Source organism: Chelmon rostratus, chromosome 17, assembly GCF_017976325.1.
Source record: "Chelmon rostratus isolate fCheRos1 chromosome 17, fCheRos1.pri, whole genome shotgun sequence".
In the NCBI taxonomy this organism is placed as follows: domain Eukaryota; kingdom Metazoa; phylum Chordata; class Actinopteri; order Chaetodontiformes; family Chaetodontidae; genus Chelmon; species Chelmon rostratus.
In genome coordinates this window covers 20,444,107-20,464,301 of record NC_055674.1, presented here as the reverse complement: position 1 = coordinate 20,464,301, position 20,195 = coordinate 20,444,107, and the positions used below count along the sequence as shown (strand labels likewise).

Sequence of the window (20,195 nt, the reverse complement as noted above, 5' to 3'; positions counted from 1 at the left end):
AATCAATGCTTAAAAATGATTTCCTTTGTCAAAAATGATTTTCCATAGATGGTGAAAATATCCTGTGAGGCCAGATCACCTACATCAAATCATTGTTTGTAGCTTTTCTGGTTAGTGGCATGAGAACAGATACTACCAGAGGAGAGATATTCCAGTGAGAGGTTCTTCTATAGAGGATGGTCCTTAACATTGCGTCGTTAGTACAACGTACAGGGTGATCTTGAGCAGCTCTGTATTGTAAAACACGCAGAAACTGACTCACTTACTCGCATTGTCAGGCATTTCCCTGCTCTCCCTGCACAGCCATCTTTCCAATGATAAAGTAACCTGTGGGTCACTGGAGAAGGGGTCAAACGCTGCATCTGCATCCTTACGTGACCACTGGAAACAATGACATAAATTCTGAGACGTCCTGGAGAGTCTAGTTTTAAAGGTGATTCAAATGACACCCTCTTGCTCACAGAACATGTAGCAGAACGTGAATGGCAATCTATGAAATGGTGAATTCTGCCTGGGTGGATGACTATCGTCAAGGGGACCTATGGTAAAGACATTTACTGGAGGTGGTGTAAGTCAAAGAACTGCAATTATTCTTTTTCAACACAGTGCTATGATCAAACGGTGGAAATGCACCTCGAAAATCTGCAAATTTTGGATATTTCTGGGCTTTTTGCATTTTTACTTCCAGCCATATTATTCAAAATTCAAGGACATCTGGGAAAGGATAAAATTGTTTGAATCATTGAATCATGATCACTGCTTTACTGCTGTAAACATCTGCATAACTAAAAGTACACTATCTGCAATTAAACAACAGTGAAAACCGTTCTGTATTATAATCCTTTAAAGAATCACACAGCCTCTCCTCAGTTGTGTGGAAGTACAGATGTGTTAAAGCTTAATTAAAGCTTTTGTTGGTTGGTCTCTAGACTCTAAAAGTAACATTTCACCAGTCGTTTTTTTTTTGTTTTTTTTTTATTTAAATGTGCCATAAGTGTGACATTAAAGGTAAGAGATCAAATATTATGACAAGAAAAACATGAGAGCAAACAAAAAATAAATAACTAACTGTCATTAAGTGTGAGGTGAGTCTGCAGACGTGCCATGCTGTGGTCAGTGTGTTGATATGCAGGGAGGTGAGAGGAGGGCAGTGTACGACAAAACCAGGGCTGAGCTGTTCTATATAACAAAAGAAGAAGAAGAAGAGGCAGGGACAGTAATGATGATGACTCATCAAAGACCGACATGTTGTCATTAACAAAAGCAGTGATTTTTCCCAACGATGTGTATTCTAAAAGGAGGCCGGTCAAATGAAATGTCTTGAGATTTTTGATTTCCAGTTTGAGATTTGACAGTTTGAGAAGTTTTCTGATTTGTCAAAGTGTCTTTTTAGCAGACGGGGCACTGAGGACTGGTGAGATCCTGCAGGTTGTGTTACAGTCAGCTGGTCAGCACTGGGCATCATGGGAAACCTGGATCAGTTCCAGCTAGTTGCACGAACAGTTAGAGAATTATCTGAACTCACTAAAACTTTAAGTTTTGAGATTCGTTTACTGAAATTCATAAGGATCAAGTAAGTTGTGAGTGATGTTCTTTTGTCATGATGTCAGATTTGAATGATCTCCATACCTTTGTATCTGGTAACTGATCATTGTGGCAAAGAGGATGAAGGTGTGTCACAGTGAAGAGGAGTGCATTTGATTGGACTGGCTGTGTCAAACAGGAGTGTACCTGCGTGGTGTTGCAGTAGAATTAGAAACCTGAATGACTTCACCAGGCTGAGTTGAGGAGAGCAGTGTTTTTCAAAACAGGGATGTTGTTTGATTTGTTGTGTTGAGGAAACTCGTCCACACAAATGCAGTTTCAGCTCCCTGGAAACGGACCTTTTCTAAAACTCCTTCCAGGGTGAAATATTCAGAAAACTCTGTCGGCGTTGACGTGGGAGCAGGGAAAACCAGCTGCCTTCTCATCTCAGATTTCCTCCCATTTTATCCGCTTGGCCTTCATGCCAATCAAACACAATGTTGCATGGATGAATGAATGTGGATCTCCAGTGTCAGTGTTTTCCTGGACATTTATACTTGCATAAGAGAACATGTGAATATTAGAATCGATTTCACGTGTTTCACCAAAGAGCACACATATTTCAGGCTTGAAAATCATCCGTTTTTTTATTAAACTCCCTGTATTTTATACTTTCCAACAAGTTTGACCTCACGGTACATTAAAAAGGACAACACTGAGAATGACTTGTACCTGACAGAGTATGCTGTCGTGAGGCAGTGGCAATGCGTGAACGGACTAGGACAGTTAGTGGTGCAGACTAGAAAAATGTTTGTTTGTTTTGGCAGCACGTGTCGTCGCTGATGATGACATTTCCATATTCTGCAGAGCTCAACAGCTCCGGGGGTTTGATGCCAGAGGACAACACTCTTAAGAGTTCCTGGTGTCACAGTTTGTTGAAATTAAGTCACTTGAGTTGCTGAAGCTGCACCTGCAAACAAACCAAATACATCTTTTCTTACAGAGGGTGATGCAAAGTAACACATGTATACAAGTCCCTCAAGCTATAGCAAGTCTCCAATTCGTGTTTATATTGAAGCAAGGAGTATTATTTTTCCCTGATGTGCCTGTGGGGGGATCAAAAGCAGAAGGTTGCGGGCATTGTGTGTGGTAAGTGGATGAAGGAAGAACTCTTTACAGCTGTACTGGGGGAAATACAGTATATACACATGTATGTACATGTAGGAAAATAACTTTTTGTATCAGTCCATCCCTGTTCAACATCTTCTTGCACAGCCTTTTTATATACAATATATTACACATAATGATTCTGCATACTATACATGACTTTTCATACAGGAGGAGATGTGTCATCCATCTGTCTGTCCACATTCCAGTATCTTGATAATCCTTCATGTAGCTTCACACAGTCTGCATATAATTACCTTTGAGGCATTGCAAAAAGATAACAAAACAGTCTAAATCATGTTTTTTTTGCATTTAATGTATAAAACCGTGAACACAAACAGTCTTCACAGCATAGTTTCCCTGCTTTCGATCAACCTTCCTGCAGCACTTGTATAAAGATACTCAGCCTCCCCACTCGCTGGCGTTAATGTAATGGACGACAGATGTCACCAGAAGCCCAGAGAGTTTATGAGTTCACGCATTTAGACGTTTCTGCCCTCTGGATTATCTGCGATCATGTGGAGTTTTTTCTGCTTTCAGTCTGCTCTGTGGTTGCAGTACCACGGTGTGCCGCTGGGTGGCGCTGTGTGTGGGGCAGTGTGGAGCTTCAGGTGCAGGGGGAGGAAGAGGAGGGGGAGCACGGCGCGGGGCTCGGGATGGGAGAGGGAACTGATTTGGGCGACGGACTTGGATGACAGCTTCCGAGCTCTGTTTCTTCCTCTTCTCTGCCTCCTCCTTTACCTTTTCCTCCTCCTCCCCCTTTCGCTCCCCCAGCTCCGTGTCCCTCCAGTCCCTCAGAGTTCTCCAGCATTTCCTGGATGAGCGGAGGCATGGAGCCGGGTATCTCCATCTTCAGTGTGATCACTCGCTCTGCTCCTGTGAGACGGAGGTGGAGGGAGAAAATTCAGGACAAGAGAACAACGATGAGGGAGGGTCCTCACACAAAGCCCCTCCCTCACGAGCCTACACTGTGTCTGGTGTTAACGTTCACAAAAGTCAAAGAAATTTGTTGAAACCAACGCTGAAATAAAGTAAATATTTTCATTATTATCATTATGAAATATTTAAATTGCATTAAAATTGATTCCAAATCTTCCTCCTTTCCCTTTCTGTGAAATTCTAAAAAATATTAACCAGACAATATTGATGATAACAATCATAACCGATAGTAGCCAACACAAGCAAATAAAGGTCAGTTGCTATCAAAGGCGTAAATAACACTGAGGAACGATGTGTTGCTTCACGTTACTCGAAAACATTTCATCCATTTCCTGCTAGGCTTTTAATTTGAAACAACTGCAGGAAGTGTGTTTCACTGACAGCAGCTGAACAAAAACAAACAGAAAACAGTGAACGCATCAAAAAGAATGAGCGAGTGAACTCGGAGTGGTCAATATGACACAACTATCGATATCTTGTTATGTCTCCTCTGTTACAGTAGACCTACATGCTTCCAGATCATTTCAAATCTTTATTAATTATCCGACTCATTTGTTCCAACAGATCATCTTAGCTCGACTGTGCCATGTCCAGTATTTGTGTGAGTGACGGGGTCGTCGCTGTGAGCTATGATGAACCTCCACACACTCCACACTTCAGTCTTATCGGGCACTGTGGTGATTACCGGAAATATGTTACACAACAGGCACCACACAGGCGCTGGGACTCACCCCAACAACACTGCTCGTGTGTAAGCAGAAGCCCTCTGTGCCTTTAGCCCCACCCAAGTAAATCATCACCAGCCACCACTGCTGTGTGTGTGTGTGTGTGTGTGTGTCTCACCCTTCACACTGATGCTCCTGAGGTCAGTAATCTTCATCAGTATCTTGGGGAACATACAGGGTTTATCAGGTCTCCTCCTCCTCACGTAGATCTATGCACACACAGAGGAGAAGTATATGAAAATGTATGTACGTGTGTGCGTGTGTGTGTGTGTGTACAGTACATATATGGTAAAGCACTTATGTTATTAACCACTGATGCTTTTTTGGAAACCTTCTGACCTTCTTCTGTGGATTTCTACATTTCTATATTAAATTGACAATGAGTGTGTTTCATAGGACGATCCACCTTTATTTTACTCGTTTCATTCCTCCCCATGGTCCTCCTATAGCTGCCACATCACTGCTCAATAAAAATACAGCGGAGGAAACAACACATGAAAATGGATTTCTATCTTTTGTGTGTATTTCTGAACCCCTTTATTAAGATTATTGTCAACAAATCCAACAAAGGGACCAAACCCAACAGCTGATCTACTAACAAGTGTTGTTTGTGTCTGATTTATCTTCCCATTGTTGAGCTCCACTGTTGTCCAAAAGCTATTAAAAACACATCAGTGAGTCACACTGTTGCACTGCGTGACATGTTTCTTCATTACCATGAACACACACACTGCTGGTTATTTTAACCCACACACACCATCCCGCTGCCCCAAATACTCACTTAAGCACTAAATGTGGATTAATCTGCCACTGAAAACGGTCCTCAACGAATGCACTATTTCCCTCTGTTTGAGTGACATTTGTTAAAAACTACGATGACCAGCACTCATTTGAAAAAATGAAATCTGTTTTTAAAGATTCTGGTCTGCAGTAAAGCCGTCAGCTACATACTTTTCTGTGAGAGTTCACATGCAGGGTGCTTCCTCCTTGAACAGAAGTGCAACGGAACAAACAAGTAACAATACAACTGATGTCAAACCTTCAAGGCTTCGACAATTGGCTCCTGAAGCACATCCACCTTCTCTGACTCCTCCAGATCCTGACGGTCTGCACAACCACACAAAACACATGATGAAACACGGCCAGTGAACAAGCTGTATTACACCTTTAGAAACGATGACAGTATGTACACAGAACAGGAGTGTAGACAGTCCGACTAGACAGATCATGTCTGTTTGAATGTAGGACTCAAACACTTTGTCCTCGGTTTTTCCATCACAGCACTAATATTAAAACAACTCTGCATGTGATTTTCTTTCATTTCATCTTTCATCAAGCAGCACCTCCACAGAGCAGGCAGATAGCGCTGAGTAATCCCGTCTCTGCATCGTCCATCTCCAGCGGAAGCAACTGGTTGGCGAAGGAGAACACCAGGTCTGTGAGAGGTCCGAAGCCGGCGTTGTGCATCTGGGTGCGGTTCAGAGTCAGGCCGTCGGAGAAGGTCATGGTGTCCTGGTCTGGGGTGTAGCGGGTGCAGATCCTTAGGATCTAGGAAAGGGGGATGAAGTGGCCGAAACAAAGGAAACAACAAGCAATTAATCATTTACAGGAGACTTTTGAGGTGCTGTTTTTCAGCGAGAGCGGTGAACGCACCAGTATGTCGAGGCAGGCGGCTTTGAGCAGGGTGATCTGGTCAGCAATGGTTAACGTTGTGAAGCCTGGCAGCTGCTTGGCGAACTCCACCGTCTTAATGATGCATTTAGTGGACAGTTCGCTGAACTTGTCCCACAGACTGACATCCAGAGAGACGCGGTGTTCGGAGCTGTCGCTCTGCAGGTTGAGGTCAGGAAGAGGAGGCAGACAGACACAGTAAGATGAAGACACCTCTACAGCTTTGACTACACCTGTATGTTTTTAGTTGATCTGTCTTTTTGGATTAAAGCGTGCTTGTCTGTGGTTGAGGTACCGTGGTGTATTTTCCCAGCTGACAAAGGGAAGGAAATGTGTCCTGATGGGCTCGTCGAACACGTTCGATCATCCGCTCGGTGTCTGCTGACAGGACGTAGATCTCTGGCTCCCCCTGCCGCTTCTCTTCCTTCTTCTTCTTCATTCTGTCATTTCTCACCACTGATGGTGAAAGAGGAGAGTGGATTTAGCTCAACAGTTTAAGTAGCAATTACATTTTATTACGTTGGCATTGAACATCTTGAATGAAGGACAGCGAGGCTGCTCTTCCAATGTTCTCTTGTTTGAGTGATGAAAGAAATAATGTTTGGAAATCTTTTCTGGATATTTATGTTTTCCACTGGACTGTGCTTCACCAGTTTTACAAATAAAGGTCAGTTTACTTGTCATGGAGAGTACTGCGCAGCCTGTCAACAGGTTTATAAATTAGCCTGCAAACTCAGATGGGATGAAATATGAGTCTGTCGTTATGTCTGTACCAAGATTAAGTGTCTCTGCTTAGCGATGCACCCCTTTTCTTCCTCGGCCACTTCCTCCCTTCCCTCTACTGCGCTTGAGGATGGCTGGCAGTCAGATCCCGCCACCTCATTGCATCAACATGTGTGTGTGTAGCACGCATCAGACGCACTGCACAGACGGGCATGTGTCAGTCTAAGGAGTGAATTTGGCATCCGAGTTTGTACCATGAATGTCGGGTCGAGGGCTGCGATTGGCTTTGGGAGAAGCATTGATTTACAACAGAAAGCCTGAATTACAAATTCACAACTGAAACACACTGGCATTTAACCAGGCAGTGAGGGTCTAATGAAAAGAGGTTATAGCATGGGAAATTCAGGACTTTTGGAGCTAGACACATACCAGGGGTTACTTTCCAGCCTATGGTGCATTATTGACCATTCTTACCCAGAAAGTATATGAAAGCATAACCGTAAATGTCTGGAAAATAGTGGCGCTTGTATGAAGCATGTATTAACACAGAAAGGCCACCAGAGGGAGACAAATATCAAGGTCAAAATGCAGCACTGTGCTCCCGAAAAGTGCTTCTCCTCTAAAGTATATACAGTATACTTGTATGTAAGTATATATGTGTGCAATATATATATGCCTTTTTATTGACTGAAACGCACTCTAAAACATTAACAAACATTAACCCTTTGGACTTAGAAGCTCATCCTTGTCCACATTAATTCCACACACACAGAAAAGCAAATGAATGTGATAAACTGTACTCACACTCCTTGGACATGCCAACATCGAGGCATTTCTGCAGTCGACAGGACTGACAGCGGTTCCTCGTCACCTTGTTTATGACACAGACTTTGTCTCTGTGGCATGTGTACACCATGTTCTTCTGGATGCTCCTCCGAAAGAAACCCTGACACAGAGAAATGGAGACGGTGACTGAGGTACAGCAGCAGTGGGACAGAACACGACAACATGCAACCAAAACAGGAACAACCTCGGTTTTAGACCCAAAACTGCTTTATCCAGTACTGTCATCACTATTGCTCTTGAAGAGTGTGCTATCAACTGCTGATGGGCAGCTGGTAGGAGGTTAGTACATGGTCTAACAGGACATGAGCTTGACCCCCCCCCCCCCCCACACACACACGCAGATATCAAAGTGGATACTAATTGCATGCACAGATTCTCTGTGTGTGTGTGCGTGTGTGTGTGAAGGATTAGGTGAAGCAAAGAGGCTTACAGATCCTAGGGGAGGTGCAAAGGTCACGACCTCTTTGCTTCCATATTATGCAAATACTCAACGATCTCGTGGAACTATTTTTAATTCAGCTTTTTCCGAGCTGTAGCCTGCATCTGTTTACATAAATGTCCTAGTTATGCAGAATGAATGTTGTGGGTGTGTGTGTGTGTGTGTGTGTGTGTGTGCACGCTGTGCCAGGGCAAGTTTAGCTCATGCATATGTTTAGGTGCCTACCTTGCAACCCTCGCAGGCGCTGACTCCATAGTGGTATCCTGAAGATTTGTCCTGACACACAAAGCAGGGCTTGTAGATGCGGGGTGGAGGTGGAGGTGACGGGGGGCTGGGGACGAGCAGGTCCTCTCCTGAACTCGTGCTTTCAGTCTCTACAGCTGCAGGAGGAGGCAGAGGGAGGAAAATCAGGGAGATTTAATAAGACCACAAATAAAATGCATTTTTATCAAGACGTCAATATCTCTCTGCTTTGTATTTGGCTTGAGTTGCAGTAAAGGTGCAAGGCTGGAGAAGAGTCGAGTCAGATGAGAGGACACTGGTGAGCTAGCGATCAGTCAGAAATGGTAGCATGAAGACTAACATTTAGCTCCTTTGTAAATTTGCAGTGTAAAACAAAAGTCTTCGCACAAGTTGCCAAAGGAGCCGATTACCAAAACCTAATTAGCAGAGGATTTGGGGTACAGTTTGATACGACTAATACTGATACTGACTGACTGATAACCACTATTTTAATATACTGTGATTAATACTTGATGATAACATTGATGCCACTCTCGTGTCAGCATGGTAAACATGACATATGGTGAAATATGTCACCATGACAACAGTGTTAAAGATATAAGCAACATTAAAACCACAGTCCTTTGGGGACAGGATAGCTGTGAATGATGTCCAGCTCCAGAGTATATTCAATGCCACTTACAATTTATTGATCAATAGAAAATGTGTTTAAAACTTCAGAACATATTGTATTCACAACACATGGTATGGCAGATATTGTGATATATTTTGAATATTTATATGGGTGCGTTTTCTGAATTTGTTTCAGGACAGACGTGACCCGCAGGCCCCTAATTGACGAGCGCTAAATTATAGGCTGGTTTCAGATTGACTTGCCATTCGGTCTGGATGTGGACCGGGGCCCGCTCTTTGAGCAGCCCTTTAAGACTCTGAACTCTCTGAACGATTCTGGTCAAAATGAGAAGCTTTGTTTTCAGAGTGCTTAAAAAAAATAGATAAATAATAATTTATGTATTTGCCTCACTTAGACATGATCCAATCCAATCTTTTCATAGTTAAGCGTGGTGAAAACCAGTGGTCATGATCTGGTTGGTCTGGTCTTGGTATGAACTACAGTCTTCTTGCAGCAAAGGCATCGGAGTCAGGGGAGCACCATTCTGCCACTGCACATATGGAGTTGATGGAGTTTACAGCGACAGCGGTGGCAGATGTACCATTGAAATGGGGAGGCTAGTTAAAGTGTTATTTGTTCTAGTCTAACTCTTGAATTATTTTGATGCTTACTGTAGAAAAGCGCACTTTGACCAGCAATACAGCAGTTAGATGCAGATGATGCTTTACTGTTCGTCTCATGTGCTCCGGCTGAATAAAGGTCACAACGGGCTGTGGTACACTTTCTTATGGTGTTAGCTCATTAAAGATGGAAAGTGAGAGCCAGAGAAAACAGCAGATCAACGCTCAGAGCAACGCTAACGAAAGGTGCTAACACAACAAACACCTGAAGGACAGACAGACTTCTTTAAGGCATGTCGACAGGTTGCTGACAGCTCCCACTGCAACGTCACTGAAGCATCAAACCAGATGATCCAGTAGCTGTTTTTGATAAGTGTGATGTTCTGTTGTTGACTCAGCAGCCATTTTTTAGTCGTCAAAGCTAAGCTAATTGCCCTCAGAGCCATCAGGCCTGAGGAAGTTGATGATGTTTCTATCAAACCGCCGTCTCAGAAACCGAAAGGATACAAGCATCTTTCCAGTATATTGTTTTCCACTGTTTCACTGATACTGTGGATAGATGTAGCATGATAACGCAACAATCACTACCATTGAGTGCTCCTACTCCTCCTGCATGCTCCACCCAGGTGCCAGCCCTCACCTAAACCACACAGAGCGCTTCCAGTCGGCAAAAACATGTGTGACACCGACAATCTCCTGTCATGTGCCACATGTGTGAAAGGGCAACCCCGGACATTGTCTGGACCTGATTTTTCTGGCTTTAGATACCAGGACCATGCACAACTCCTCTGCCTCACACACACACACACACACTTTTCTCCCCTCCCCCTACTTTAGTAGCCATACCAGACATTCCACTATGGAGGAGACTCAACTCCCCTCCACTGGTCTGCTGTGTTTACACAGAGAGGGAGGGAGACAGAGACACAGAAAAATAAAGAGATCCTTCTGCTCTTCAGCCATCATACATCTCCATCGTCCCCTCTCTTCATCTCTCCTCTATTTGTCTTTGCTCTTTTCTCACGGACACATTAGCCAACAGATCCCTGCTGTACTGTCTGATCTTTTTTCGGCTTCTCTCTGTTCCTCTCCCTCTCTCTCTTCTCCTTTGTCCGAGTGTCTCATTCTGTTTTCATCTGGGTGTTTGCTAATCTCTTCCTATTGCCTTCCACTTCTGCTTTAGTGTGCAGAACATGCACAGACGGCAAAGTGTCGAAAAAGTGCAAAGCTTTTAGCTGTAGGTTTCGATCCTGAGACAGACTTTTTTTTTCTCTGTTGAGATGAGGGATCAGGTATTTTAACAGAGGGGAATATCAGTGACTCATCTTTAAAATGTGACTCAGGGGGAGGATATGCTCCCATTTTAATCCGATAAGGATAATAGTGTTAATATAAATTCATCTCAATGAAATGACCCAATATTTTGTACATCTACGGACATCTGGTTTTAAGAACGTTCATGAGACATAACATTATTGCTGTTACATAACTTAGTGATCTTAATAAAAAATACAACCCCTATTCCAAAGCAGTTGAGAGTTGCTAATCCTTTCTGACATGTACTCAATATACAAATGAAAACAGTTCAAAGTCAATATATTTAATATTTGACCTCATCAGCTTCATTTATTGTTGTAAATATCTGCTTATTCTGAGTTTGATGCAGCAGCATGTTTCAAACAAGTTGGGACAGGAGCAACTAAAGACTGGGAAAGCTCCAAAAACACCTGTTTGGATCATTCCACAGGTAAACAGGTTGATTGGTAACAGGTGATAGTATCATGATTGGGTATGAAAGGAGCATCACAAGCGAGGAAGGAGCGAGGGTCACCACTTTGTGAACACATGATTGTATAAAGGAGGTTAATACATGGACTCAGGAACACTTTGTAAAACTGTTGTATTTAAACACAGTTTGTCTGCAGATGATTGCAATCTGTTTTTCTTTACGCTTACACAGCGTCCCATCTTTTTTCATATCTGGGTTGAACAATCAATACATTAACTGTTTTGGCTTCACATTACAATGACGCCTGCAGCTGCCTCACATCTGTCAAGTGAAAGACTGGGTGGCAAACAAACCAAACAAACATATTCAGTGCAGAAAGAAAGGTAGCGGTGTAAAAGTCTCACGTCAATGTTAGCCAGACATTATATTTGGCACATTAATTATTCACTTGAGGTTTACTTTGGCATGGGCTATAAATAATGCACAATGTTAAAACCTCTCAAAGTCCTGGCCGTTTTCGGTCGTGGGCAGGCCATCCTATCCGTGCCCTCAGGTGAGCGTGGTTGAAATCCAATCGTGAGAATGTTAAATGTTAGCCAGTGCTGGGGTAAGCACTTTTCCAAATCTGATGTAAAATACTGTTAAAAGGTCTCCCCAGGCGGTCATGGCTTCATGCCAGCCAACAGTTTCTGAATAGAGAGCGTGCTTTATCAGCTTAGAAGCTGGCCTCTACTCACAGCTGAATTCTTCTGCCCGGACGTTTAACTGGACATGGACGTTAAGTTCTGTTGAGGCCCACAGACGGCCATCATCACTGCTAGTGATCCTGACGTAAATGCAAAACTAACTCAAACTAATAAGTGCAAATACAGTCTAGTTCCATTCCAAGGAGAGAACAGGACAGTTTGCTCTGTAGCTACGTTGTAATCCTTAGTTTATGATAAAAATACAGACTCACTGCTGATTGACTCAGAATTTTTAATTTCAATTTCAATTTCACTAATAATTTTAATGTCTGCGCCTCAATTAAAACATGCTTTCACTGTGTGTCTATCAGTCTGACTAAATGAGCTGCTTTTCCTTCAGTAAATTGGGATGGGTGAGCTTCATGATACTACAATGGTAGAGAGCTCAATGGTCAATGACTGTCAGCCATCAGCGAAGGCCACTGGCCCGACCCTAGTGTGTGTGTCTTTTGACTAATCGAATTAAGTAATACCGACAAGTCAAGGAATTTCATCATACTGATGCAACAATCCTGTAAATCCAATATTGCCAAAAAGCAGTGACAGCTCATAGATTTGCTCACACTGGCCAAATGTGACCAAAGACTTTTGATGCTCTGATCATTTTCCCAGTTACTGATTAACAGGCTCAGATTAATGAAGAATTGCAGCCCTAGTTAGAACCAGAACAATGCTAAATTATACCTGCAATTTCTTGTTGCTCACAGGCAAACACACACACACACACAGATACTGAACAATAGTTGTATATCTGTGATTTAACTGGCACTGACCAGCCTTTTGCTGGTTAAAATGCCAAACGTCGCCGGTGGCAGGTCATATCAGCCGTCACTAATTAACATTAAGACTGTGGGAAACATGATGTCGAGCCAAAATGAAGCTGCCTGTACTCACTTAGTCTACTTGTGACTGAGCAGTACTGTAAGTGTTAGTTCCCACAAGTCAGCTCTACTGAAAAAGCTGCAGCACTCTGTCAGCTGATTGCATCATGTCAATTTTAGCTGATCAACTTAACTTTGAGCCAGGACCAGTAGTAAAATTAGATTAAGTAGCTCTTGAAGAATAACGTGTAGCGTATTTAGCGGCATTAGCGGCCAGATTATCTTTTGCCACATATTTTTTTTACTACAACCTTGATTCCAAAAAAGAAACGCTATGTAAAACAGAGTCCATGTATTAACCTCCTTTATCCAGTCATGTGTTCACAAAGTGGTGAACCTCTCTCCATCCTCGCTTGTGATGCTCCTTTCATACCCAATCATGATACTATCACCTGTTACCAATCAACCTGTTTACCTGTGGAATGATCCAAACAGGTGTTTTTGGAGCGTTCCACAACTTTCCCAGTCTTTAGTTGCTCCTGTCCCAACTTGAAACATGTTGCTGCATCAAATTCAGAATGAACAGTTATTTACAAAAATCAATGAAGTTGATGAGGTGAAACATTTAAAATATTGTCTTTGAACTGTTTTCCATGGAGTGTATGTCAAAAAGGATCAGCAGATGATCACATTTTGTATTATTAATGCTTTAGAGTGCCCCAGTTTTTTTTTTTTTTTTTTTTTTTTTTTGGACTCAGTGTTATGGTGTCTGTGTACTGAGCAACTTTTACACAAACATGTCTTTCAGGATGAATGATCTTATTTTCAGGTTGTAGCTTTTGGTGGCACTGAGCACCAGATTGGTGTCAGCATTGGCAAAAAAATCAGTAACAAAGGACTGATGAGTGTCAGAGCCAAAACCTGTTTGCAACACCCTGACTGTGTGAGGTATCTTAGAGAAAACTGGAGAAACATTCTGATGGTCTAGCCAGCAAGCAGTCACATGAGAGGAAAATACAAAGTACAGCAACATAACTATAAACTTCAGCTCTGCAGAGCTGTTGAACTGATGCTGTATTGAAGTTTGAAAGTGGGAACATATAAATAGCAGTCGAGGCTAATGTTGTTCTCGTTCTTCGTTATCCTGTCTCTAATTAATACAGATGTGAAGATGGAACACGAGAGAAGACATTCCTACACAGTCAAATACAGACAAAGATGTGCCATCCCAGAGGACTCTGTCTAGAACAAGCTGCCACTCTTTTTATCCAATGGCGGTGAGACCCGACACACACACAAACAGCACAGATATGAAGACGTCCTCACAAACACCCACCCCCTCCCTTTTTCACACACTCACACTCAGGTCAAACTTGGTCAGTATACCCCCACATTCCCAGACCAACTGTGACTGTGAGTGAATGTGTGTGTGCGTCACTGTGTGTGTGTGTGTGTGTGTCTCCAACAGACAGAGAGAGAGGTCATTCAGTGCAGGAAGTGATGACTGGGCAGCTGACACAGGAAAGAAAGAGGCAGATAGAAGGAGAAATAAAGAGAGGGAGAGATGTAGGTCACTTCCCAATTGTCAGTGAGTCATTGCTCTGGATCACACCCAAACAAACACACACACACACACACACACACACACACACACACACACACACACACACACACACACACACACACACACACAGAGCGAACCACTTTCCCCCAGCCACTGCTTAGATGTCGCTGGAGCAGAGGCTAAAAGTGTGTACGCCCTTTGACCTTTGAACCTGTTTGACGCTCTTCATTCCAGTCATGCACAAGGACACACACACACACACACACACACACACACACACACACACACACACACACACACACACACACACGCACACACAGGGCAATCCTCCCTGTCTTAACAACTTGAATTTACGATCACTCCCGGCTTCTATGCATCCCCCTTTCCCTCTGTTTCTCACCATCGACCAGAGTCCACTCTGCTCTCTCTCTTTATGACTTGGCTGTGCGAGGGCCGTGTCACAGTGACATCACCACGTCATCACCCTTGGGTTACTCCGGGGCTGACTATCATGTGACACTGGAGTGGGACGCCATGGTCAACTCACAGCAAAGAGGACCTTTGTTTATGTGTTTACGTGTGTTAGTCTCGTGAAAGATGAGAAACCTGTCCTCGGTGAACCATGCCTCTCGGCCAGCGCATGCTGGGACTGGCACTGGCCCCCACGGTCCTGCATATGTTAAGCAGGTACGGAAAACGGCTGGAAGGAAAGCGTCTGTGTCCTACATCACGGCCAGGCATCCAACCTCAATATTTGTAGCGCCCGAACTGAGCTCATAGCATCCAGTATCTAAAACTGTCAAGTACTGAAAGCTGGCATCGATAGCCTGCCGCTGTTGACTCATTCATTCATGAGACAGTTCCTGATTTAAATCAACATTTAAGATTTAAGAAGACGAGCTTCTTTCATGTTTCAGGTGTACCAAAACTCGGGTGTGATATGTTATAATACAGTGTATGTAGTATTTTCAAAGGATAATGAACACGGTGAAGCAAACACATTTTAAGCGTAAAATCCAGGAGATAATCATCACACATCAAATGACTACCAAAATAAAATAATTACACTTACTGGCGTTTTTCGAATTAGTTTTAGTTAATATATAATAATAATAATAATAATATAATAATTAGAGTTAGTGTCAGTGTTAACAGTACAAAGAGAAAAGAGAAATGTGGTTTTCTCACCTTCTCCACCTATATTGTCTGGTCATAAAATGCAATATACTATTAAAACTACATGTGACTTCATCATTTCTGACTGACACTGAAATAAACAGACTGGAAGCAACATGTGCACTGCACTGCTTTTCACAGGGAATGTCTTCTAAACTAAATCTGCCATAATCACCTGAAACATCCACACAAAGGGGCTGCAACTGTCATATATGATACAATAATCACTATCAATAATAGTTATTTTTAGTTGCAGCATTTGTGTGGTGAATTATGTATTCTAATTCCTAGTTAATTCAAGTAGAAGTACAAAAAAACAAGTGTCACATTGAGTGCAATAACATCAGTACCATGTCAAATGTTAACTGACAGAATCTGTGGCACATCCCACTCCAGGGCAGCAACTGACTACTGTTTGAATTATTGTTTAAGTTGGTTATTTTCTCAGTCGTTTGCTTAACTCTTTTGGTGTATAAAGCAAAAACGTGAAAAAATACAGGTCTAAAATTTGCTGAAGCCCAAGATGGCGTCTTCAGAATCGTGTTTTTCACGACCAACAGTCCATGACCCAAAGACAGAGATCAGTTTACCATCACGCCGGACAAACAAAAGCAGAAAATCTTGCAAATTCTGACTGAGACTGACTTTGATGGATTCCTCCAAACATTTGCAGATCACTTTTTCTGCCAATCTGCTTATTAACAAGCCAACTAAACGTTTCATCTTGAAGCCATTCGTAGATTAAAGCCTGCGTGGTTCATGTTGACAGGCTGTAAACACTCGCAGCTCACTCTCCCTCGCTGAGAAGCACCGAGCCTGAGGTCAGGATGGGCCAGATTTGGTAAATGAATGCAGGCAGCTGCTGCTGACCCACTGAGGTCATTTGAGTCACTCCATTGAAAACATAAACAAAACCCTGGAGCTGGATAACACACAGTGAGGACACACAGCTACACTGACTGATGGAAGAGGACGTAATTCTGCCCAGAACATCAGAGCGACTGCAGCACTCGTTAGACAGAAGGAGAGCACACAACATGGGATGAGCTGCAAAATGATTAAGTACGCCGAATCATGAACAAATGCAACCCGCTAACAAACTGCATCAGTGCAATCTGACCCACAGCTGACATGTTTACAGAGCAGAGTAAAGCCAGCTGACATGAAACCTGCATGATCTCCTTTGCAGCAGCTTGCTCTGGTGATCCTTCATCATAAACTGATGTTACTTTGTGAACACCCTCTGACAGAGCGGTCGAATGTCATGCTCATAGATGGAGTAACCATGTCTCATGTGAAAATATGCACCGTCCAGCTAGTGGAATACAAGCTGCAAGGAGCTGACAAAGAGTGTATGAAAGGAAACACAGTGAGGAGGCTAGTGAAGTAAAAGTGTGTTCATTTCCCATCCTGTTAACAAGAGGCTAAAAAGAGGCTGTGGGACACCTGATACTTGAAGAAGGGGCTGGCTTGTCCCAGTTGGAACCACTTAACTCATGCATTCACCCCCCCAAGCTGATAACAAATATCAAAGCACAAGCACAAGCTCACCCCACAGCACCCTCCTGCCATCCTCCAACAAATTCAATTATCCACACTGACTCATTGTGGTGTTCCCTGCAGTTATTTTGTGTGCATGTCCAAAATGGAGACTCACAGTGGCTGGATCCGCTCCAGTGCCTGCCGGACACCAGGGACCCTCCGAAAGGTCGCTGGAGTCCTCCTACGCCGGACAGGAGCCCCTTCTCCGGCCCGAGCCCCGGGGGTCTGTGGTAGTAGTCCATGCTCAGGAAAGAGCCGGGACTGGGGCTGCTGGGGCCGGGGCTGAAACCCACAACATCCACGCTTTCGTACATCCCCGAGAGGAGGGAGTCGCGTTTGATCTCTTTGTACCAAACAGAGAGAGAGAGGGGGGGAAAAAAAAGATCAAAGCGTCCTGGACGGCGAAGAGAGAAAGAGGAAGGGAGGAGGAGGGGGTTCACATCTTCTTCACAGACTGACGGGAGGAGGAGGAGGAGGGGAGAAAGGAGATGACCGGTCCCGGTGACCTTTCAGCCCTTGGAGCAGCACAGGCAGTCCGCTGTCTTTGCTCTCCGGTGTGTTGGTTTCAGCAGGACCGGAGCGAGTTCAGCGGGACCAGGAGCGTCTTTTCTCCGCTCCTGATGCTACAAGTGCCGCCGACTCCACCGCTGCCCGGCGGAGTTGTTACTTTGTAGCAGCGGAGATTAAAAAGAGCGCAAGGAGACACTGTAACAACACATGTCGTGTGTGTGTGTGTGTGTGTGTGTGTGTGTTCAGAGTTTATGACCTCCGCGTCCACAGCTCGTGTCTCTCCGGGTTTACACAGCTCCTACGTCGCTAACGTTCGCAGTTTTCCCGCTGTATTTGTCTTTAGTAAGGTCAGCTAAAACGACATTATGTAATTGTCACATCGCTGGCGAACTGCCCGTTCCGGTCCCAGACTGCTCTCCGGGTTGTGTGTCCTTAAATCCAAGCGTGGAGCGAATTCATGCAGCCGTCAACGAGAAGTGCAGCGGTCCGGCCGGCGGAAAGGCGCCGCTCCGGTCGCTCCGAGTCCGCGACAGCAGCGGCTCATGAACGCCGAACACACGCTGTCATGAGTGACTTTGAACTCGCAGCTGTGCGTCCAGGTAGAGGGATATCCAGAGGTTAGAGTGTCGGCGGAAGCACTCCGGGCTTGTGCGCCGCTTGTTGTAGTTGTCGGGCTCCGGCAGCCGCAGGCTCCAGGCGGCAGTGTCCTGTGGTAACCTCTGCTCTGTACCCGGCGGCCTCTCTCTCCCTCTCTCTCTCTCTCTCTCTCGCGACTGGGGTCTCTCTGGTTTGATGAGTGACACCAGCTGCGCACGAGCTCCACCTACCTGCCCTGCGCGTGCCTCCAAAAGGCTTCCTGACTCCCTAGAAGAAGTGGTTACTGACTGTGCTGCACAGCTGAAATAACCACAGATATGTATGTCTGTTATCACTACTAGTTGTAATATTTGTCATGATTACTACCCGCTACCATTATCTCAATATCATATTAATCTCTGCTTTACTTTATTACCATACAGGACCAGGGAACACCACCGCAGGTCCTTTATTGCATCAACTGTCAGATTATTCAACTCCAGCACCACATAATATAAAACTGTGTTGATGTTGTTTGCCAAATAATCTGTTGTTTTTAGGTCATTTATGCCAACATTTGCTCATATCCTTTACATTTTTGTGCAATATTCCATTTTTTTACTGTCTTATATATTTTATACTTCTGTGCAATAGTATTCACACTATTTATTATTATTATTAATCTGAAGGCAGCATACATTTTTTTCACAGTTATTGCAGCAATGCATATTTTTTATATATTTTTTCTACATATTTTTTCTTTTATATAGTCAAAATTTCATTTTTCTTGTATGATATATATATATATATATATATATATATATATATAGTTTTAACTTGTCCTGGAGGTTTTTTTTTTAATTTCAGTATTGTAATACTAATTACAAGTAAGTAAATGCTCTGACTTGCAATTTGAATGACACAGTCAATATGTCATCTATATATATCCTCTTACCAGATGAATGTATGCCACTATCTTTGTACACTTTGGCCCTGGTTTTAGTTTAGTTCTGTTTCTGGTTTAAGATTTTAGTGTAGGTGTTTTGATGTATCCAAATGTATCAATGTTTCTTTGAGAGGAAAGAGAAAATAAAAAATTCTGTAGCATATATGTAAGATAAAAATGCTTTTCCTGTGCAGCACTATTTTGTACCAGATCAGAATTCTGAATGGCACATCCTTTAGGGCTAAACTACAGACCCAGTGGAAATTCAAGGCTAATAAAATATGAAAAACTGTAAATCTTTAAGTAAGAATCTTTGGATGAAAATGCAAACTAATTTCACAGTGCAGGTTGATATTGTGTAGTATTTTTCCCAATAAATTATTTGGAATGGTTTCTTTCCCACCTGGTTTTCTGTCCAGTCTGACCTGGATGCTTCATGGAAGGTTGCAGAGTATTTACAAGTGTATTCAAAATATTGTATGAGTTTGCATGTATTTTTGCACATGCAGATGTAGAGATACATTAGCAACTGGTCATGCATGCATGCATAGATTCAAACATGTCTAGTACATCCCTGCCACACACACACACACACACACACACACACACACACCTTAAATCGTTTGCTATAAGTGAGCCTATGTCCTTGCTGTGAGGCCTCACTGTATTGATTAGCTGCTGGTTAAAATATGAGCGGAGAAAGGGGAAACACATCACATTCATTGCTGCCTGTTAATCAATACAGGACATTAAATCTATAAAACCAGAGAGGCAGGGGAGAGGTGAAAATGGGTTTTGGGGTGGGGGTGTCGCAACGAAGAGCAAGAGGAGGATGAAGATGGACATTAGGACGAGGGTTAAATGTGAAAGCAGCAGAAGCAAAATGTAAGTAGACAGAGGCATGCATACATAAAACACATTTTCTCAAAAATCCCTCACAAGGATCTGGATCAATGTGAGCTGAAAAAGTGGACTCAGCAGTAAACTGAATTTGGGGTGACAGCTCAGTGAATGTGCTCAACGGCGGCCGGCGCGGGAAGCGTGGAGGCTCCGGGCCTCACTACTTTTCATGTGT

At 43.4% G+C, this 20,195-nt stretch overlaps 1 protein-coding gene across 1 annotated transcript; it reads right to left on the bottom strand.

The window, feature by feature from the left end:
- Positions 1-2,151: 2,151 nt before the first annotated feature.
- LOC121621460 (retinoic acid receptor alpha-B-like) lies at positions 2,152-18,355 on the bottom strand. The gene is made up of 9 exons (XM_041957934.1): positions 17,204-18,355; positions 8,260-8,414; positions 7,554-7,695; positions 6,322-6,482; positions 6,009-6,185; positions 5,699-5,903; positions 5,395-5,462; positions 4,474-4,564; positions 2,152-3,567 (listed from the first exon to the last, which is right to left on the bottom strand). The coding sequence occupies exons 1-9, from the start codon at positions 17,400-17,402 to the stop codon at positions 3,299-3,301; spliced, it is 1,467 nt and encodes a 488-aa protein (XP_041813868.1). The 5' UTR covers positions 17,403-18,355; the 3' UTR covers positions 2,152-3,298.
- Between the last annotated feature and the right edge of the window lie 1,840 nt (positions 18,356-20,195).